Source organism: Vombatus ursinus, unplaced genomic scaffold, assembly GCF_900497805.2.
Source record: "Vombatus ursinus unplaced genomic scaffold, bare-nosed wombat genome assembly UNPS02004704.1, whole genome shotgun sequence".
Lineage (NCBI taxonomy): Eukaryota > Metazoa > Chordata > Mammalia > Diprotodontia > Vombatidae > Vombatus > Vombatus ursinus.
This window is the reverse complement of record NW_020944482.1, coordinates 620,611-637,211: the sequence shown is the minus strand read 5'-3', so window position 1 is coordinate 637,211 and position 16,601 is coordinate 620,611. Positions and strand designations below refer to the sequence as shown.

Below are 16,601 nucleotides of genomic sequence, written 5' to 3'. Positions count from 1 at the left end.
TTTGCCCTACCGTGATTGATGTAGTTAAAATTAGAAGGGAAGTCAGTGACTGGGAGAGAAAAATCTTTGCAGAGTTTCTCTGATAAAGATCTGATATGTAAAATATAACTATATGGAAAACATGATCCAAATTGTATACATAAAAGTGATCACAAAAGAAAAATGACAAGAGAATAGTCACACCAGTGTACTGTTGGTAGAGCTATGAATTGGTCCAGTCATTGTAGAAGGCAATTTGTCAGTGTATTCAAAATCATTAAACTGTCCATATACCCTTTGTCTTAGTGATACCAATACTAGGCTTCTGCCACAAAGAGTTAAAGAGGGGGAAGACTCATAGGTTAAAAAAAAGTTATAATAGCACACTTTTCTGGTAGCAATGACTGGGTATCTATCAACTGAGGAATGGGTGAACAAATTACGTTGTATGAATATATTGGAAAATTATTGTCTTTGCAAAGAAATGGTGAATGGCATATATTCAGAGGCATCTCAGAGGAATTTTTTGTATTGATGCAGAGAACTGAGTAGGATCAGGAGAACATTTTGTGTAATCACTGTAATATTGTAAAGAACAACAGCTCTGAAAGGTATAAGGATGATCAATGCAGTGACCAAACATTATTTCAAAAGATAAAAGATAGGAAAGATGAATCTCATCTTTTTACAGTGAAGACATGGACTAGCAATGAAGAATGAGGCATATATTTGAATCATAATGACAGTGAACATTTGTATAGTGATTTCAGTGTTTATCAAGCACTTTACAAATTTTTATTTTATCCTCATAACAACCTTGGGAGGTAAACGTTATCTCCGTTTTAGAGATGAGGAGACTGGAGCAGACAAAGGTAAACTGATTTGCCTGGCATCGCACAGCTTAGGTAGTACCTTAACTCATGTCTTCCTGACTCCAAGCCCATTGCTGTATCTACTGTGCCACCTACATGGCCAATGTATGGATTTCTTTTGTTTGTCCATGCGTGCTTATTGAGTACAAAGGAAGGTTGTGTTTTTTTTCTCTGGGGGTAGAGGGGTAGTAGGATGTCTCGGTGCATTGGAGGTGGGAGAGGGGTCAGTACAGAGGAAGAAGAATTGTGGAAACAGGTGATATAATTATGATAAGTCTGAAAAAAAGAAGAACAACATTAATGAAACATTCTGAGTAAAAGACTCAGAACTGAACTGAAGGAAGTTTAAAGAGAAATAGACACATTGGACGGCCTAGGAATTTACATGCTAAATGTGTCATTTACCTGTAAAACAAGAATTTTTTAACCTTGGGTCATAAGCTTGCTTTTCAAAGTATTTTACTAGTTGTATTTTAACATCATTGGTTTCTTTTGTAATCATCTGTATTTCACGAATTTAAAAACATTATTTTGAGAAGAGGTCCAAAGGATTTGCTGTACTGCTAAAGGGCCAGTGTTCATGGCACAATAAAGGTTAATTCCTGTAATTTTGTAAAAAAAAAAAAGAAGAAAAAGCTGCATGTAATGGAGATTCGTGATTCATTTGCAATATTCTTTTTCTCGATTTTGTATATGAAAATGCTACTTTTAAATTTTTGTCAATAACCAGTAAGATTTTTTTAAAAAGTTATAAGAAAATTTGAATGGATTGAGATCTGTGCTTTTAGAGGGTATACTCACTTGTTACATTGAGAGGAAGCTCCTTGAGGGGGAGGGGCTGTCTTTTGCCTCTTTTTTATGTCCTACGCACTTAGCATAGTTCCTGGCACATAAGAGGTGCTTGATAAATGTTTATTGATTGATTGATATTGCAATATGGTTAGCTTTTTTATCTACTCCTGAACTTCTAAAGTTTTTCTTTTACACATGTAGTCTCTAACTAGGAAGGAGTAATATTATTTATCAGCTCATATGGTAGAAAAAATACTTTATGTTAAATTCTACAGATTGAACAAGTCTCAAATGCAACTCAAATAATCATGTTGACACGAATATAAATCTTTAAGATATACAAAGTATTCCACATACGTTATTTCATTTGATCCTCACAATTCTTTGCCTTAGGTACTGTAGATATTTTCTGTTTTACAGATGTCCACATCTGAAGCTTTTAGAGGTTGAGACTGGTCATAGTGACCATACAGTTCATCAGAGTTGGAGTTAGGATTTGAATCCTAGGATTATCTGACTACAAGTCCTGTACTTTTTTCTGTTATACCATACTACTTCTCAAGTCATTCTGAATGATCCTTGTCTTATATTATGTTACATATAACTTCTACTTCAGCCACTGAGTAAATTGAATAAAACTTTCTACATCCAATTCAAATCGGATTTGAGTTTGGGGATTGATTTTGATTTGGGTGTATGATTAGGGCATCTGGGTGGCCCACTGGAGACAGTGCCAGATCTCGAGTCAGGAAGCCTCATTTTCCTGAGTTCAAATCTGGCCCAAGACCATTACTAGCTATGTGACCCTGGGTAAGTCACTTAACTCTGTTTGCCCCAGTTCCTCATCTCTAAAATGAGCTAGAAAAGGAAATGGCAAACTAGTATCTTTGCCAAGAAAACCCCAAATAGGGTCACGAAGAATCAGACAGGACTAAAAAATGGCGCAACAACTGTTTAATGGGAAAAGACAGCTGAGCCATCACTCTTAAAGGTTGTAGGACCTTGCAAATTAGTTTACAAAGCCTTTTACCTCCCTTCTAACCCCTTTTGACTTTTGGCCTTTTGATATTTAAACAGGATACTTGGGACATCTAAATGAATGTATATTCCTGGAAGTTCAGAATCCTCTCTCCCTTGCTGCTATGATTAGAATGCTGCTGAAGCACTTAAAGGGGTGATAGCCTAATTCTTGCCTTGCTTTTTTGCGATGAGGTGCAGGATTGGTCTAGTACGGCTGGAATACTGTACTTGGAAGGAGTGGAGAGAGAAAGCAGTGAATTTGGAGGATTAGAGCTTGCTTTGTCTCTGTCTTGCTTGGTGTTTAATAATAACCTTCTGAAACCTTTCTCTTTAAAGATTAGATTTTAGGTGACCACTGAAGTAGATAGGTTGGACTGAGTATTATTTAATGGATTTTGGTGCCAGAATTAATCTTAATGAGGTACTTGTGAGGTACTGGATGCTCCCTTGCTTGTAGTGGAGCAGCATGTTGGGTACAGGTGATCGTTGATGCCTGGTAGCCAACAGATTTGAGGAGTGTATAGTAAATGTGTAATTTCAGAATTTATTTTAAAAAAAGATAAGACAAAACCTGTGATTACATAATAAAGTGCTCCTCACTGTTTAACTTCTTAAGTTCAAAACCATGTGTGGTTTTCTCTTTGTTTCTTTTCACATTTATCTATAATTATCTATATTTACATATTTGTCCCAAAAGAGAAAATGATAGAGAATAATGAGTTAATGACTTTTTGTGATAGATAAAATATAAAGTTTTGGCAGGAGAATATTTGTGCCAATTTTTCCAAAAAGTCTCATAGAAGTCTTTTCCCCTCCCCTAGCTAATTAAGCATTTGCAGAGCAAATCAGGTTATGTTTTTGAGAGTGGCAGTTTCTTTTAATGTTTGGAAGAGAAAAAAATGTTGGTGACCAGACTATCCTTTTATGTACCTCCTGTTTTCCTTATAAGTTTGGATGGTGGAATTATTCTGAGCACTCTGAAACTGAATTTCATTTTTTTACCTCATTTTTACCTTTATTGAATATACTGTATTTTCTCTTAATTTTTCCTTCATTTACTTTTCTCATTGAGTTTATAAAGGAAAGTTTTAGCCATGGCTTTTGTATCTAGCTATTGCATTTTTTTTTTAAATAAAGAAACAATGATAAAACCAACTGGAAAGGATGCTAGCTCCTGTTTCCTTTATGAAGTGTAAATGCCTAATTGAACTGTAATTCAGGTGAGATTAGTTGAATAAACAAGTGAGCTAAACACAAATGAATTTGGGCTTTACCAGTACTATGTATGGTGACATTGAAAGTCAGGAGATTCCTGTGGAAGAGACCCTGGAGGTGAGGGAGGAGGAAGGAATTTCTTTTCTTCATTTCCCCACCTTTTCCATGCTCCAGACAGACATGAATATAGATATAATGCCCAATGCCCTGAGGAAGAAGGCAATTTTAAAAGTTTAACTATGGAGAGGAACAGACCCAGGGAGTACAACTAAGTAAATATGTTTAACCCACAGGGAGTTTCTTGAGGAAATCACTGTTAGGCTCTTCTGTACTAGAAGCTGTGTGTTGCCTTTACCATACATGAATCTTACACATATGCCTTACCACCGTTTTCCTGTAAGTTTGAGCCCACTCTTCCCATAAACACTGTGTATTTTGAAAGTGTTCCCAAGTTTATTGTAGCAAAGATCTGTAAATAATCTTTTGCTATTCCATTTGAATAAAAGCCTTTTCTAAACTCATGTCTACTTGCTGATTGCTAATGGGAAACAAACACACTGATGTGGACTTGAGCTATAGTGTTACAAATTTAGTCTCACAAGATTACTTTTAGAACCCAAGGTAGCAACCACCCTTTGAGTGACCCAAAGTATTAGTACAAGTACCAGTAGGGAGAATAAGCCAGAGGGGTTCATATGTCAGTGTTTATTGTTATTAACACTGAGCTTCTATCTCTTTTCTTGTCATAAAATATCACTGTATGCTAGTTTTTAATGAAGAATCAATAAATACTTCTTGTTTGACAGGATAATTCATCCTATAGTTTAGAAAAATTCAAAGACTCTATTCCATTTGTCTTACAGTTGTCATGAGAATGTAGTTTTATGTCTACTTATCCATTTTTTTCCTCTTATAATTTAATTTGTGATATCTTAACCACATTCAAATCACCAAATTCCATGTAGCAACCTGCATTTTACAGATTTATTACAAGCTAACAGGCTTGTGTCTATATATTAAGAGTTGATATTAGTCATGGTATGTGTTTAATGAGTTACAAAGTATGTATAAAACCTGGTCTGTAGCCTGAGGGAGCTTATATCGAATAACCATTAAGGGACAACAAACATGTTTTAAGTGTGAGAATTAAAATTAATGACACTGTCAATTCCTTTATTTCTTCCACAGTTATTTATTTATTTTTTGCTTTTTGGTGTGGCAGTCAGGGTTAAGTGACTTGCCCAGGGTCACACAACTAGTAAGTGTCAAGCGTCTAAGGCCGGATTTGAATTCAGGTCCTCCTGATTCCAAGGCTGGAGTTCTATCCACTGTGCCACCTAGCTGCCCCTCAACAGTTACTTATTGTTATCAGAGTATAGTGCAGTAGATCTCTAATTTATATCCTGGTTAGAAGCCTTTTCTTGAATGGTGATTTAGTTTAAACTTTGTCCCATATACAGTGGAGAACCATAAAAAGTTTTTAATGGGAGTGAATGGAATGACAAAACAGTGTTTTGTTTTTGTTTTTGTTTTTGAAGAAGATAGAGTGGGGCAACTGTGTGGCACAGTGCATAGAATAACAGCCCTGGAATCAGGAGGACCTGAGTTCAAATCCAGCCTTAGCCACTTACTAGCTATGTGACCCTAGGCAAGTCACTTAATCCTGATTACCTCCCCCCCCCCAAAAAAAGAAAGATAAATATAGGAAGGATTGGTAAGAAGGGTAGATTGGATGTAGGGAAATTAGTATACTTATGTAATTTTATGGGTATGAACTGACAAGGTATGGCCTACAGTAGTAGCAAGTGGAAGAGGAAAGATTCCAGAAAAAGTTACAGAGTAAGAATTGAGAATACTTATTAAGTAATTAGCTGTGAGAGAGAGGGAAGAGTGAATTGTGACTGAAATTTTGAACCTAAATGACTGGGAGAATAATTGGTACATTTGATAGAAATAGGGATTAGAGGAAGGAGTTATTTATTTTTAGTGGAAAAAGTGTTGGAGTTTACTGGAGAAAGGATTCCTAAATTTGAATCCTAGCATTGATATTTTAGTAGCTGTTTTTATTGGAGAATAATAGCTGAAATTTATATACCACCTCCTGTGTACCAGGCACTGTGCCTTAGCACACATCTTACAAATAACTCTTTTTATACCCTTCCAACAACACTGGCAGGTATATGCTATTATTGCCCCTATTTTACAGATAAAGAAACTGAGGTAAACATAGCTTAAGTGAGTTAAGTGTCTGAGGCCAAATCTGAGCTCCGATCTTCCTGACTCTAGGTTCAGGACTCTATCCACTGCATCACCTAGCTGTCCTACCATTAGGGTTGTGTCAAGGCATATCACTTTATTTTTCTGAACTTGTATCCTTATATGTAAAATAAAGATGATAATGCTTGAGCTACCTTTATTGTTGTTGTTGTTGTTGAGCCGTGTCTGACTCTTTGTAACTTTTTTGGCAGAGATACTGGAGTGGTCTGCCATTTTTTTTACCCTCCAGATTATTCTACAGATGAGGAACTGAGGCAAACAAGGTTAAATGACTTGGCCAGGGTCACACAATGTCTGAGGCCAGGTTTGAACTCGGGAAGATGAGTCTTTCTCTCTCTCTCTCTCTCTCTCTGTCTCTCTTCCTCTTTCTCTCGTTATCTATCTTTCTACCCACTCTTCCACCTAGTTTCCCCAAGTAGCTGCTGAACTAACTACTCTATACCATTGTTTTGAGGGAATATATTTTTTAAAATAAATATTTTGACACTTTTTATGTTACCTACATTTACTTATTACTCTCCCAGCCTTTCCATGTGATATTTTTTTTCAAAAGAAAAAAGGGAAGAAGAGAACAAATGATCAATACATGAAACAAGTTTGAAAATAATAAGTACATTATTTTGTATCTGTGGATCTTTTAATTCTGTAAAGGACAGGAGAGATGGAGAGCTCTTCTCATATCTCTTCTTTGGGGTCACATTTGTTCATTATAATTTTAGATTGTGATGTGGTGGTTGTATATGTTGTTCTTCTGGCTCTGCATTAGTTTCTGTATGTTTCATACTATTCTATCCATCATATTCATATTTTCTTAGCATGCAATAATGTTTCATTGCATTCGTGTACTGCAGTTTGTTTGGCCATTCCCCAATTATGAGCACATCTTTAATTTCTAGTTTTATAATAAAATCATGACGTCTTAGAGCATCTTGTTAGAAACAGTCATAATGTTCAGAGGAAATTTCTACCTCTTTCCAATTTAAATTCTTAGTTTTTTTCAACTAGCTATTGGCTTCCATTATTTCATTTTCCTAACAGGGGATAAATAAATAAATACAGGTAAACTGCAGATTGGCCATAATTGGTCGTGGATTTTTACATAAGAGAGATTGCTTTCAAAGACACAAATTAAGTTAAAAGTCCTAACAACATTACATAATATGAAAACTTTGGAATTAAATTCTATTTGTAGTAAGTGATAAATAAAATTTTTAGGAAAGTTTAAGCACATCATCAATTTCAACAATTTCTAAGGAAGAAACTTCTCATTTATATTCTTCCATGTAGCTTTCCTCTAATAGACACAAATGATAGGCAAGGGAAGCTCCTACCACATCCATGATCCAAAAATCCAAAAGTCCTCTGTTGCTTTTTGTTGATTTTTGTACGACTCTGCTATAAGACTTAGACTGTCCTACTCAGTGATCACTGAGTGGTCTATCTTGCTGAGTAGTTTTCAACCCCTGCCCTCTACCTACCCCATCAGATTACCATCTCCTTTACAAAAAATTGTGATAGTTATAGTGTTAGTCAGACTGACTGTCTGTGAAAGGTATGATAATGGCTGTCTTTCCAACCCATACCTAAATAAAAATCCTCTTTATACCATCTGGTAGTCATATAGGCTTGGCTTTTGTAAAATTATTCGTAATGGTTTATAATTCCCATATATGTGTGTGTGTTAATATCCATTAATGATTAATAAATTACTAATTTGAGTCTCATTTTGATCCTAGTGGTTTCTTTAAGTGTCTTATAAGGGCTCATAGCTCAATTAAGTGGTCTTAGTATTATATGCAAAAAACCCCCAAATGAACACAATACAACTTAAGCTTGTTCTTGCTTTTTTACATTCAAAGAAAAACTGCTTATAAATTATAATATTGTATAGTGTATTTAGCAATATTTTAATATTTTAGCAATCAATAATGAAAGCAATCTTTAAATAAACTCATGACAGATGTCAACACAGATGTAATTTAATAATTTTTATTTTATTTTTATTTTTTAAAACTTCCTTGTTTCCTTCTCCATTGCTCTTATTAAAAAAAAAGAAAAAATCTTTGCAACAAACATCTAGTTAAGTAAAAACCAAAAAACTAACTTGAAAGGTATAATTTAAAAACTTGTGATAAATTCATTTTGTTATTAGTAAATTTCTATGTATTACATCATTTTGTTTCATAGAACTTTGTTTTGCATCTCTAGTAATTCAGGCATAGAAGAGTATACTATAAGTTTTTCTCCTAGAAAGAGAACTTGGTTATCATCTTGTTTAAGAATCTCTTACATCAGGAAATTAACCACAGTATAATTTGGATGAAGTCATGTACTGTTAATTAGTAGAAAAGCTGGAACTGGGATTCAAATTTCTTGACTATAGTCTGGTATTGTTTTGGCTTAATTTTTAGAAGATCCTTTCCTTTTTTAAAAAATACACATTATATTTTAAAGTGATGGTTTATTTTTGTTCTTTAAGATGAATTTGCCTTTTCCCTTTGTTTCAGCACAATGTACATACATAATAAATATTGTTGCAATTTGGTAAATTGTAAAATACAGAGATTTAAAAAAATACTTTCTTCACAAAAATTGTTTAATTAGCTAGTTTTACAATTATCTGGAGGTAAACTATCTCAAAATAGCTGAGTTAATCTTGGACTTTTAAGTGTTTTTGTTTTGTTTTTGTTTTTTGCCCTGTGTATTAATTAGGAAGGCAATGACCATCAGGAACACACAAAAAATTTTAAAGTTTCTGCATATAATTAAGTACCTTTCATTAAAAAATAAAACCATGCAAAACTGTAGGACAAATTGAGTATGCTTTTTTTGGACAGGATTACTAGACTAGTATGTAGATAAAAGGAATGTAGTAAGTATTAATAAAGTTTTCAGCAGAGTATTTGATGAAATATTAACTAGTTCTGTAACCAGAGTAAGTCATTGTTTAGTTTAATTCTCCAGGGATCTATAATTTTGGCTCTGTGCATTTTGATATTTTTATCAGTGACTTGACTAAAGGCATAAATGGCATGTGATTTTGGTGGCTAGGCCATTTTCTTGAATTTAATAAGATGAAATTCATTAGGATAAATGTAAAATCTTATTCTTGAGTTCAAAAATTAACTTTAGAGATAGTAAAAGATCTATGAGCTTTAGTGGACTGCAAGCTCAGTATAAGTGGACAGTGTGATATGGCATCCAAAAAACCTAATCTGATCTTGTGCTTCCTTGATAGTCATAATTTCAGTAGGTTCAAGGTGACAATCTCTCTGCACTTTGCCCTACTCATATAATATTTGAAGTATTATTTTAAAGTTGGTACCACATTTCAAGGAGGATATTTATAAGTTAGAGAGCATCCAGAGGAGGGCAGCCAAGATGATAAATGGTTTTTGATATTTTAAATTTATTTGTTATAGAATGAGTTGGTGAATTCTTAATTAGGAAAAAAACTTGGAGGGAGGGTATGAAGGCAACTGTTAGTTATCTTAAAATAGTTGATTGTGACAAAATAATGTGATAGTGAGATTAGATTGTTTTGTTTGACTCATGAGGGTGAAAGTTCCAAAGAGGCAAATATAGCATTGATTTTAGGGGAAATGTGTTTCCACAGTTGGGAGTGGCTGGAACACCTCATTGGAGATCTTCAAGCAGAGTCTGGATGACCACATGTTGGCTGTATTGTATTGGAGGGTTTTTTTTTTCTTTTCTTTCTTTTCTTTTTTTTTTTTTTTTGAGTGCACTCAGAGATTTGTAGCTACCACGGAGTTTTAGAGGCTGTCATCTCCAATACCTTCATTTTACAAATGAAGAAACTGAGACTCTGAGAGTTTAAACAAGTTGCCCAAGATAACTTTACTAGTAAGTTTCTGAAGAAGGATTTGAATTTAGATCTTCCCAATGCTGTGATAGCACTCTATTCCACTATGCCAACTGATTGAAATAAATAGTTGCTTGTTGTCCTTTCCAACTCTCAGATTCTATGATTTTATGTCTCCTGGATTGACATTCCCAGGTTGCTTGAGTACAACAGTAGTATATTGTTGTTGAGATCAAATCCAAGTCAGGAACTTGCAGAATTCAGACCAGGGGGACAGCAATCAGACTTTGCCCTTGATCGGACCACTTTGGGAGCCCTAAAAGTTTTCATATCCACAGCTTGTGCAATTTCCTTGAGATCCTGGAACAAAACAACATATAATACTCCAAGAAAATAGCATCAGGACTAGCCCTTCTTCCTTCAAGAAGTGGACAGAACTTGGCCCTTTGTCAAGTCTAATGTAAAAAAATAGGCTGGAAGAATAAACAATAACAACAATAAAGAGAATTCCACCATAAAGAGCTCTTCTGGCAACAGTGAAACTAAAGACAGAAACCTAGGTGAAGGGAATGACTGAAAAAATCTACAAGCAAGAGCCTCAAAGAATAACACAGCTTGTGTCCAGTTTCATCTGGAGTTCCTAGAAGAGATGAAGCAAATTTAAGAAAAAAAAAAAAGGTTTAAAACATTTTTATAAATGAAATTAGAATACTAGAGGAAAAAATTGGAAATGAGAGCAATGGAACAAAGAATTGGAAAGAGAATTAGCAGCTTAGTTGGGGAGGTACAGAACCTTGCCCGAGCAACATATCTTAAATGAAAACTGTCCAGATCTTGTCTCAATTTTCAACTTATTGCCACCAAAAAAAGAGCTGATGTAAGTATTTTTGTACATATGGGTTCTTTTCCTTTTTCCTTGTTTTCTTTGGGATACAGACTGATTAGCAGAATTTCTGGGTCAAAAGATATGCACAGTTTTATGTCCCTTTGGGTATAGTTCCAAATTGTTCTCCAGATTGGTTGGCACCACCAACATTGCATTAGTGTACCTATTTTTTCACATGCCCTTCAGCATTTATCATTTTTTTTCTGTCATATTAGCCAATCTGATAGTTGTAAGGTGGTATCTCACCATTGCTTTTTTTGGGGGGGTGGGTTAGGCAATTGAGACAATTGAGACAATGCCCATCAATTGGGGAATGGCTGAACAAATTGATATATGAATGTGACAGAATATTGTTTTGCTATAAGAAATAATGAAGAGGATAGTTTTCAAGAAAGCTCATATGAACTGATGCAAAGTAAAGTGAACAGAACCAGGAGATCACTGTACACAGTAACAGCAAATGGTAATGATAATCAATTATAAAAGACTCAGCTACCCTGACCAATGCAATAATCCAAGACAATTTCAAGAGACTTAACAATGAAAAATGCTATCCTTATTCAGAGAAAGAACTGATAAAGCATTGGGGGTGGAGAGTTGCAAGGCAATAGGGATTAAGTGACTTGCCCAGGGTCACACAGCTAGTGAGTATCATGTGTCTAAGGCCAGGTTTGAACTCACGTCCTCCTGACTCTAGGGCCAGTGCTCTATCCACTGCGCCACCTAGCTGCCCTAGATTTGACAGGCAGTTTTTTCCATGCTCTCCTAATTTGCTTATGATATCATTCTTTACATCTATCATGTACCCCTATTGACCTTATCTGGATAGGCAGTGTGAGATGTAGTTTTATACCCAGTTTCTACCAGACCGCTTTCCATTTTCCCCAAGCAGTTTTTGTCAGATAGTGAGTTCTTGCCCCCAAAACTTGGATCTAGATTACTGTGGTCAATTTAGGTTCTCTGCTCCTTTGTAGGGGTAGTTGATAAATATTGTGTTATTCTGGCTTTGGCTTCGTGGTATTTGACTTTTTTTTTTCATTCTAAATGCATGCGGTATTTTATCCTTAACTTGGAAGTGCTAGTATTTGATTATAATATTTCTGGTAGTTCTCACTTATGGTTTTCTTTGAGCAGATTATCAGTGGATTTTCATCTTCTATTTTACCTTCTGCTTCTAAGGCATGAGGATCTTTATAACCACTTAAACTCTCATGTCTAGGCTGTTTTTTTCATTATGGCTTTCAAGTAGTCTAATAATTCTTAAATTATCTCCCCTTGATCTCTTTTTTAAAATAAATTTTACTTTTAGTTTTCAGCATTTTCTTCTACTAAATTTTGAGTTTTAAATTTTCTCCCCCTCCTTCTTCTGTCCCCTCCCCAATATGTTGTGCAATCTGATATAGGCTCTACTTATATATTCGTATTAAACATATTTTCACATTAGTCATGATGTAAAGAACAATTAGAACGAATGGGAAGAATCACGAGAAAGAAGAAACAAAACAAGACAACAAAAGAAAGGGAGAGCAAATAGTATGCTTCCATCTGCATTCAGATTCCTAAGTTCTTTCTCTGGATGTGGATAGCATTTTCCATCTTGAGTCTTTTGAAGTTTTCTTAGATCCTTGCATTGCTGAGAAGAGCTAAGTCTATCAAAGTCAATCATGGCACAATGTGGCTCTTACCATATATCTTGTTCTGCTAGTTCTGCTCAGTTCACTTCATATAAGTCTTCCCAGGTTTTTCTGAAGTCTGCCTGGTCATCATTTCTCATAGCACAATAGTATTCCATTACATTCATATACCACAACTTGTTCAGTCATTCCCCTACTGATGAGCATCCCCTCAATTTCCAATATTTTGCCACCACAAAAAGAGTTGCTATAAATATTTTTTTTTCTATATGTGGGTCCTTTTTCCCATTTTTGTTATCTTTTTGGGATATAGACCTAGAAGTGGTATTGCTGGGTGAAAGGGTATGCACAATTTCATAGCCCTTTGGGCATCGTTCCAAATGGCTCTCCAGAATGGTTAGATCAGTTCATAATTCCACCAGCAACGCATTAGTGTTCCATTTTTCCCACATCTTCTCCAATATTTATCATTTTCCTGTCTTGTCGTGATAGCCAGTCTGATAGGTGTGATGTGGTACCTCAGAGGTGTTTTGATTTGCATTTCTCTAATCAGTAGCGATTTAGAGCATTTTTTGTATGACTGTAGATAGCTTTAATTTCTTCCTCTGAAAATTGCCTGTTCATATCCTTTGACCATTTATCAATTGGGGAATGACTTGTAGTCTTATAAATGGGACTCAGTTCTCTGTATATTTTAGAAATGAGGCACTGGTGGTAAAAATTGTTTCCCAGCTTTCTGCTTCCCTTCTAATTTTGGTTGCATTGGCTTTGTCTGTGCAAAAGCTTTTCAATTTAATGTAATCAGAGTCATCCATTTTACATTTCATAATGTTCTCTATCTCTTGTTTGGCCATGAATTCTTCCCTTCTCCATAGATCTGATAGGTAAACTATTCCTTGTTCTCCTAGTTTGCTTATAGTGTCAGTCTTAATATCTAATCATGTACCCATTTTGATTATATCTTGGTATAGGATGGAAGGTGTTGAACTATGCCTAGTTTCTGCCCTACTATCTTCCAGTTTTCCCAGCAATTTTTGTTAGTTCTTATCTTCTCACTTTTGTGAGTTCTTATCCAAGAAGTTGGGGTTTTTAGGTTTATCAAATAGTAGATTGCTATAGTCATTGACTACTGTGTCTTGTATGCCTAACGTATTCCACTGATTTACCTCTCTATTTCTGAACCAGTACCAAGTAGTTGTGATGATTGTTGCTTTATAATGCAATTGAAGATGTAGTACAGGTAGGCCACCTTCCCTTGCATTTCTTTTCATTAGTTTCCTTGATATACTGTACCTTTTGTTCTTCCAGATGAATTTTATTATTGTTTTTTCTAGCTTTATAAAATAATTTTTTGGTAATTTGATTAGTATGGCACTGAATAAGTAAATTGATGGTTTCTTGAAAGATGCTGTCCAGACTGCTTTTTGGATGATGACTTTTATTTAAACCAGTAATTCTTAAATTATCTCTCCTGGATCTATTTTCCAGGTCAGTTGTTTTTCCAGTGAGGTATTTTATGTTTTCTTCTATTTTTTTCATTCCTTTGTTTCTGTTTGACTGATTCTTGATGGCTCATGGAGTCATTGGCTTCTATTTGCCCAATTCTAATTTTTAAGGAGTTGTTTTCTTCAGTGTACTTTTTTTCCTTTTGGCCAATTGTATTTTTATTATTATTATTATTTTTAGGCAATTGGGGTTAAGTGACTTGCCCAGGGTCACACAGCTAGTAAGTGTCAAGTGTTTGGTCTGAGTGCAGATTTGAACTCAGGTCCTCCTGACTTCAGGGCCGGTCCTCTATCCACTGCGCCACCTAGCTTCCCCCAATTATTTTTTTAAGGAATTGTTTTCTATAGTCAGTTTTTGTCTGTCATTTTCGAAGCTGTTGACTCTCTCTTGCATACCTCTCATTTCTTTTCTCAGTTTTTCTCCTGCCTCTCTTATTTGACTTTTAAAATTCTTCTTGAGCTCTTCCAAGAAGCTTTTTGGGCTTGTGACCAGTTCATATTCCCTTTTTTAGGTTTCAGATGTATGGTATATTGACAGTGTTGTCCTTTTCTGAATTTGTGTTTTGATCTTCCCTCTCCCCATAGAAATAATCTATGATCGTTATCCATTTCTGCTTTTTGCTCATGATGTTTGCCTATTTCCTGGCTTTTTAAGTTGAGCTGTCCTGCTGGAGCACAGGGGGCACTGTCTCAAGTTTCTTGTGCTGGGGTCCATGGTTCTGGTCGCTGGCTTTGTGTGCCGGGGCCTCAGCTGCTAGCAGCTGGTGGCTATAGGGGTCTGGTAGCTTACCTGATGCTGAGTTGAGGTGGGGTTTATATTCTAAGCTGGTTTGGCTGCCATCTGTCTCCACTTGGCAAGAAAGTCATGTTTGCTTACTAAGGTACTTTTTGTGCTCCTTTGTCCTTGCTGTGGCAATAGATTTACATCTGTTCAACTTGTTGTTATTAGCAATTTCTGATATTGATTTCCAATTTTTCATCACTAATTACTTTTAAAAATTATTTCAGGATTGAATTTTAATTGTTTACCATATTTTTAAAAAATTACTGATATTTGGCTGAACAAGTTGGTCATATAGTGCTACTTATCAGGGATAAGTATCACTTCAATCACAATTTTCCTCCATCTGTTAAAATATAATTTACTTGATTGTTTTTCATGATGTTTTTTGGTATTTGCTTTGTTCAGTGTCTACCAATTCATTTCTTAAAGAAAGTGCTCATGGTATCAAATGCATTAGACTTTCATATAGTCCTTATTTCTCTGGCCACTCCCATTACTTTTTACCAAGTCATACTTTCCCATATATTTTTCACCATCTTAATTAATTCCTAACTTTTCATTGAGGTTACCATTCATGATGGAATGTATTAAAAAGCATTTACAAGTGCTTACTATGTGCAAAGCACTATGTTGAACATTAGGGAGACAAATAGGAATTATGTGTTTATGTATGTGTATGTATTTATGACATCTATATCTCTTTATATGCATTTTAAAGTTAATATGTCTGTATACACACATATATAAGCATGTATATATTTTTATATGTTTAATTTTGCTCAGGTTGGATTTTATAATGTTTTCCCCCCTTCTCTTCCCTAGTTGTCCCTGTGATATTGAAAGCACTGACATATGATGAAAAACGAGGAGCCTGCAGTGTGGGTTCCAATGTGAGAGATGCTGCATGTTATGTTTGTTGGGCTTTTGCCCGTGCCTATGAGCCTGGGGAATTGAAGCCTTTTGTTAATAAGATTTCAAGGTAAGATATATTTTGTACAATTACAAAAATTAAAAGTTCTTTATTTTCATTGATACCGATAAATGTTGCTTGATATCTTTTACCTAGAACTCACTCAGCTTGTTATTGAAGGAGTGAATAAATGGATAGATGAATAAATTTATTTTTGGGAAGATGTAGTACATAAGCAGACTTTTACAACAGCACATTGGTATATCTTAGTCAGTGTTGTCATTAGCTCGGGCAGTGTTCTGTGGAGTTTGCCTACATGCCACTTTTTTGAGTAATACTGTCCTGTTCAGACGTATGCACACATAAAGATAATTCCTTATCCCTTCAATTAGTACTAAGTTAATAAGTATGCCAATTAAAGTAAATAAGCTTTTTTGCGGTTACCAATCATTTATTGATAATTGATTCAGTTTGTTGAATTTTAATTGTATCAAAATACCAGAGACCAAACAAAAATAGAAAAATGGTATCTTTTTTTTTATTATTATTAAAGTATGGTATAATCTCTGTCTTTTATCAAATATAAAGTTTCTCTTCTTTAACCTAATTTTTTATAAAAATTGAAGTTAAGGAATCCTGAGTACGTTTTTGTCCTTGCTCCCTGCTACCCATGACAGCCTTCATTAGTTTCTTTTTACATTTTTTAAAGTTCCTTTATAAAAGGACAGTGGCTCACCCAGAGTAACAAACCAGAGACAAAAAAATAAGTTCAATATGAGATGTATCGTTTCTCCGTATAGCACTTCTTTGATTCTTAGTGTAAAAGATTAGCGTAACACAAAGTGTATGATTTTGTGTTTTTAAAAAAATTGAATTGGTATTTAGAAAACTTACAAATACTAGT

At 34.8% G+C, this 16,601-nt stretch overlaps 1 protein-coding gene across 1 annotated transcript in view; it reads left to right on the top strand.

Annotated features, from left to right (window-relative positions):
- The window catches only part of TBCD (tubulin folding cofactor D), a 445,631-nt gene that overhangs the window by 177,817 nt on the left and 251,213 nt on the right, over positions 1-16,601 (top strand). Inside the window, exon 15 of the mRNA XM_027840857.1 lies at positions 15,610-15,766. Coding sequence (XP_027696658.1) covers positions 15,610-15,766 — 157 coding nt within the window. The remainder of the gene's footprint in view (positions 1-15,609; positions 15,767-16,601) is intronic.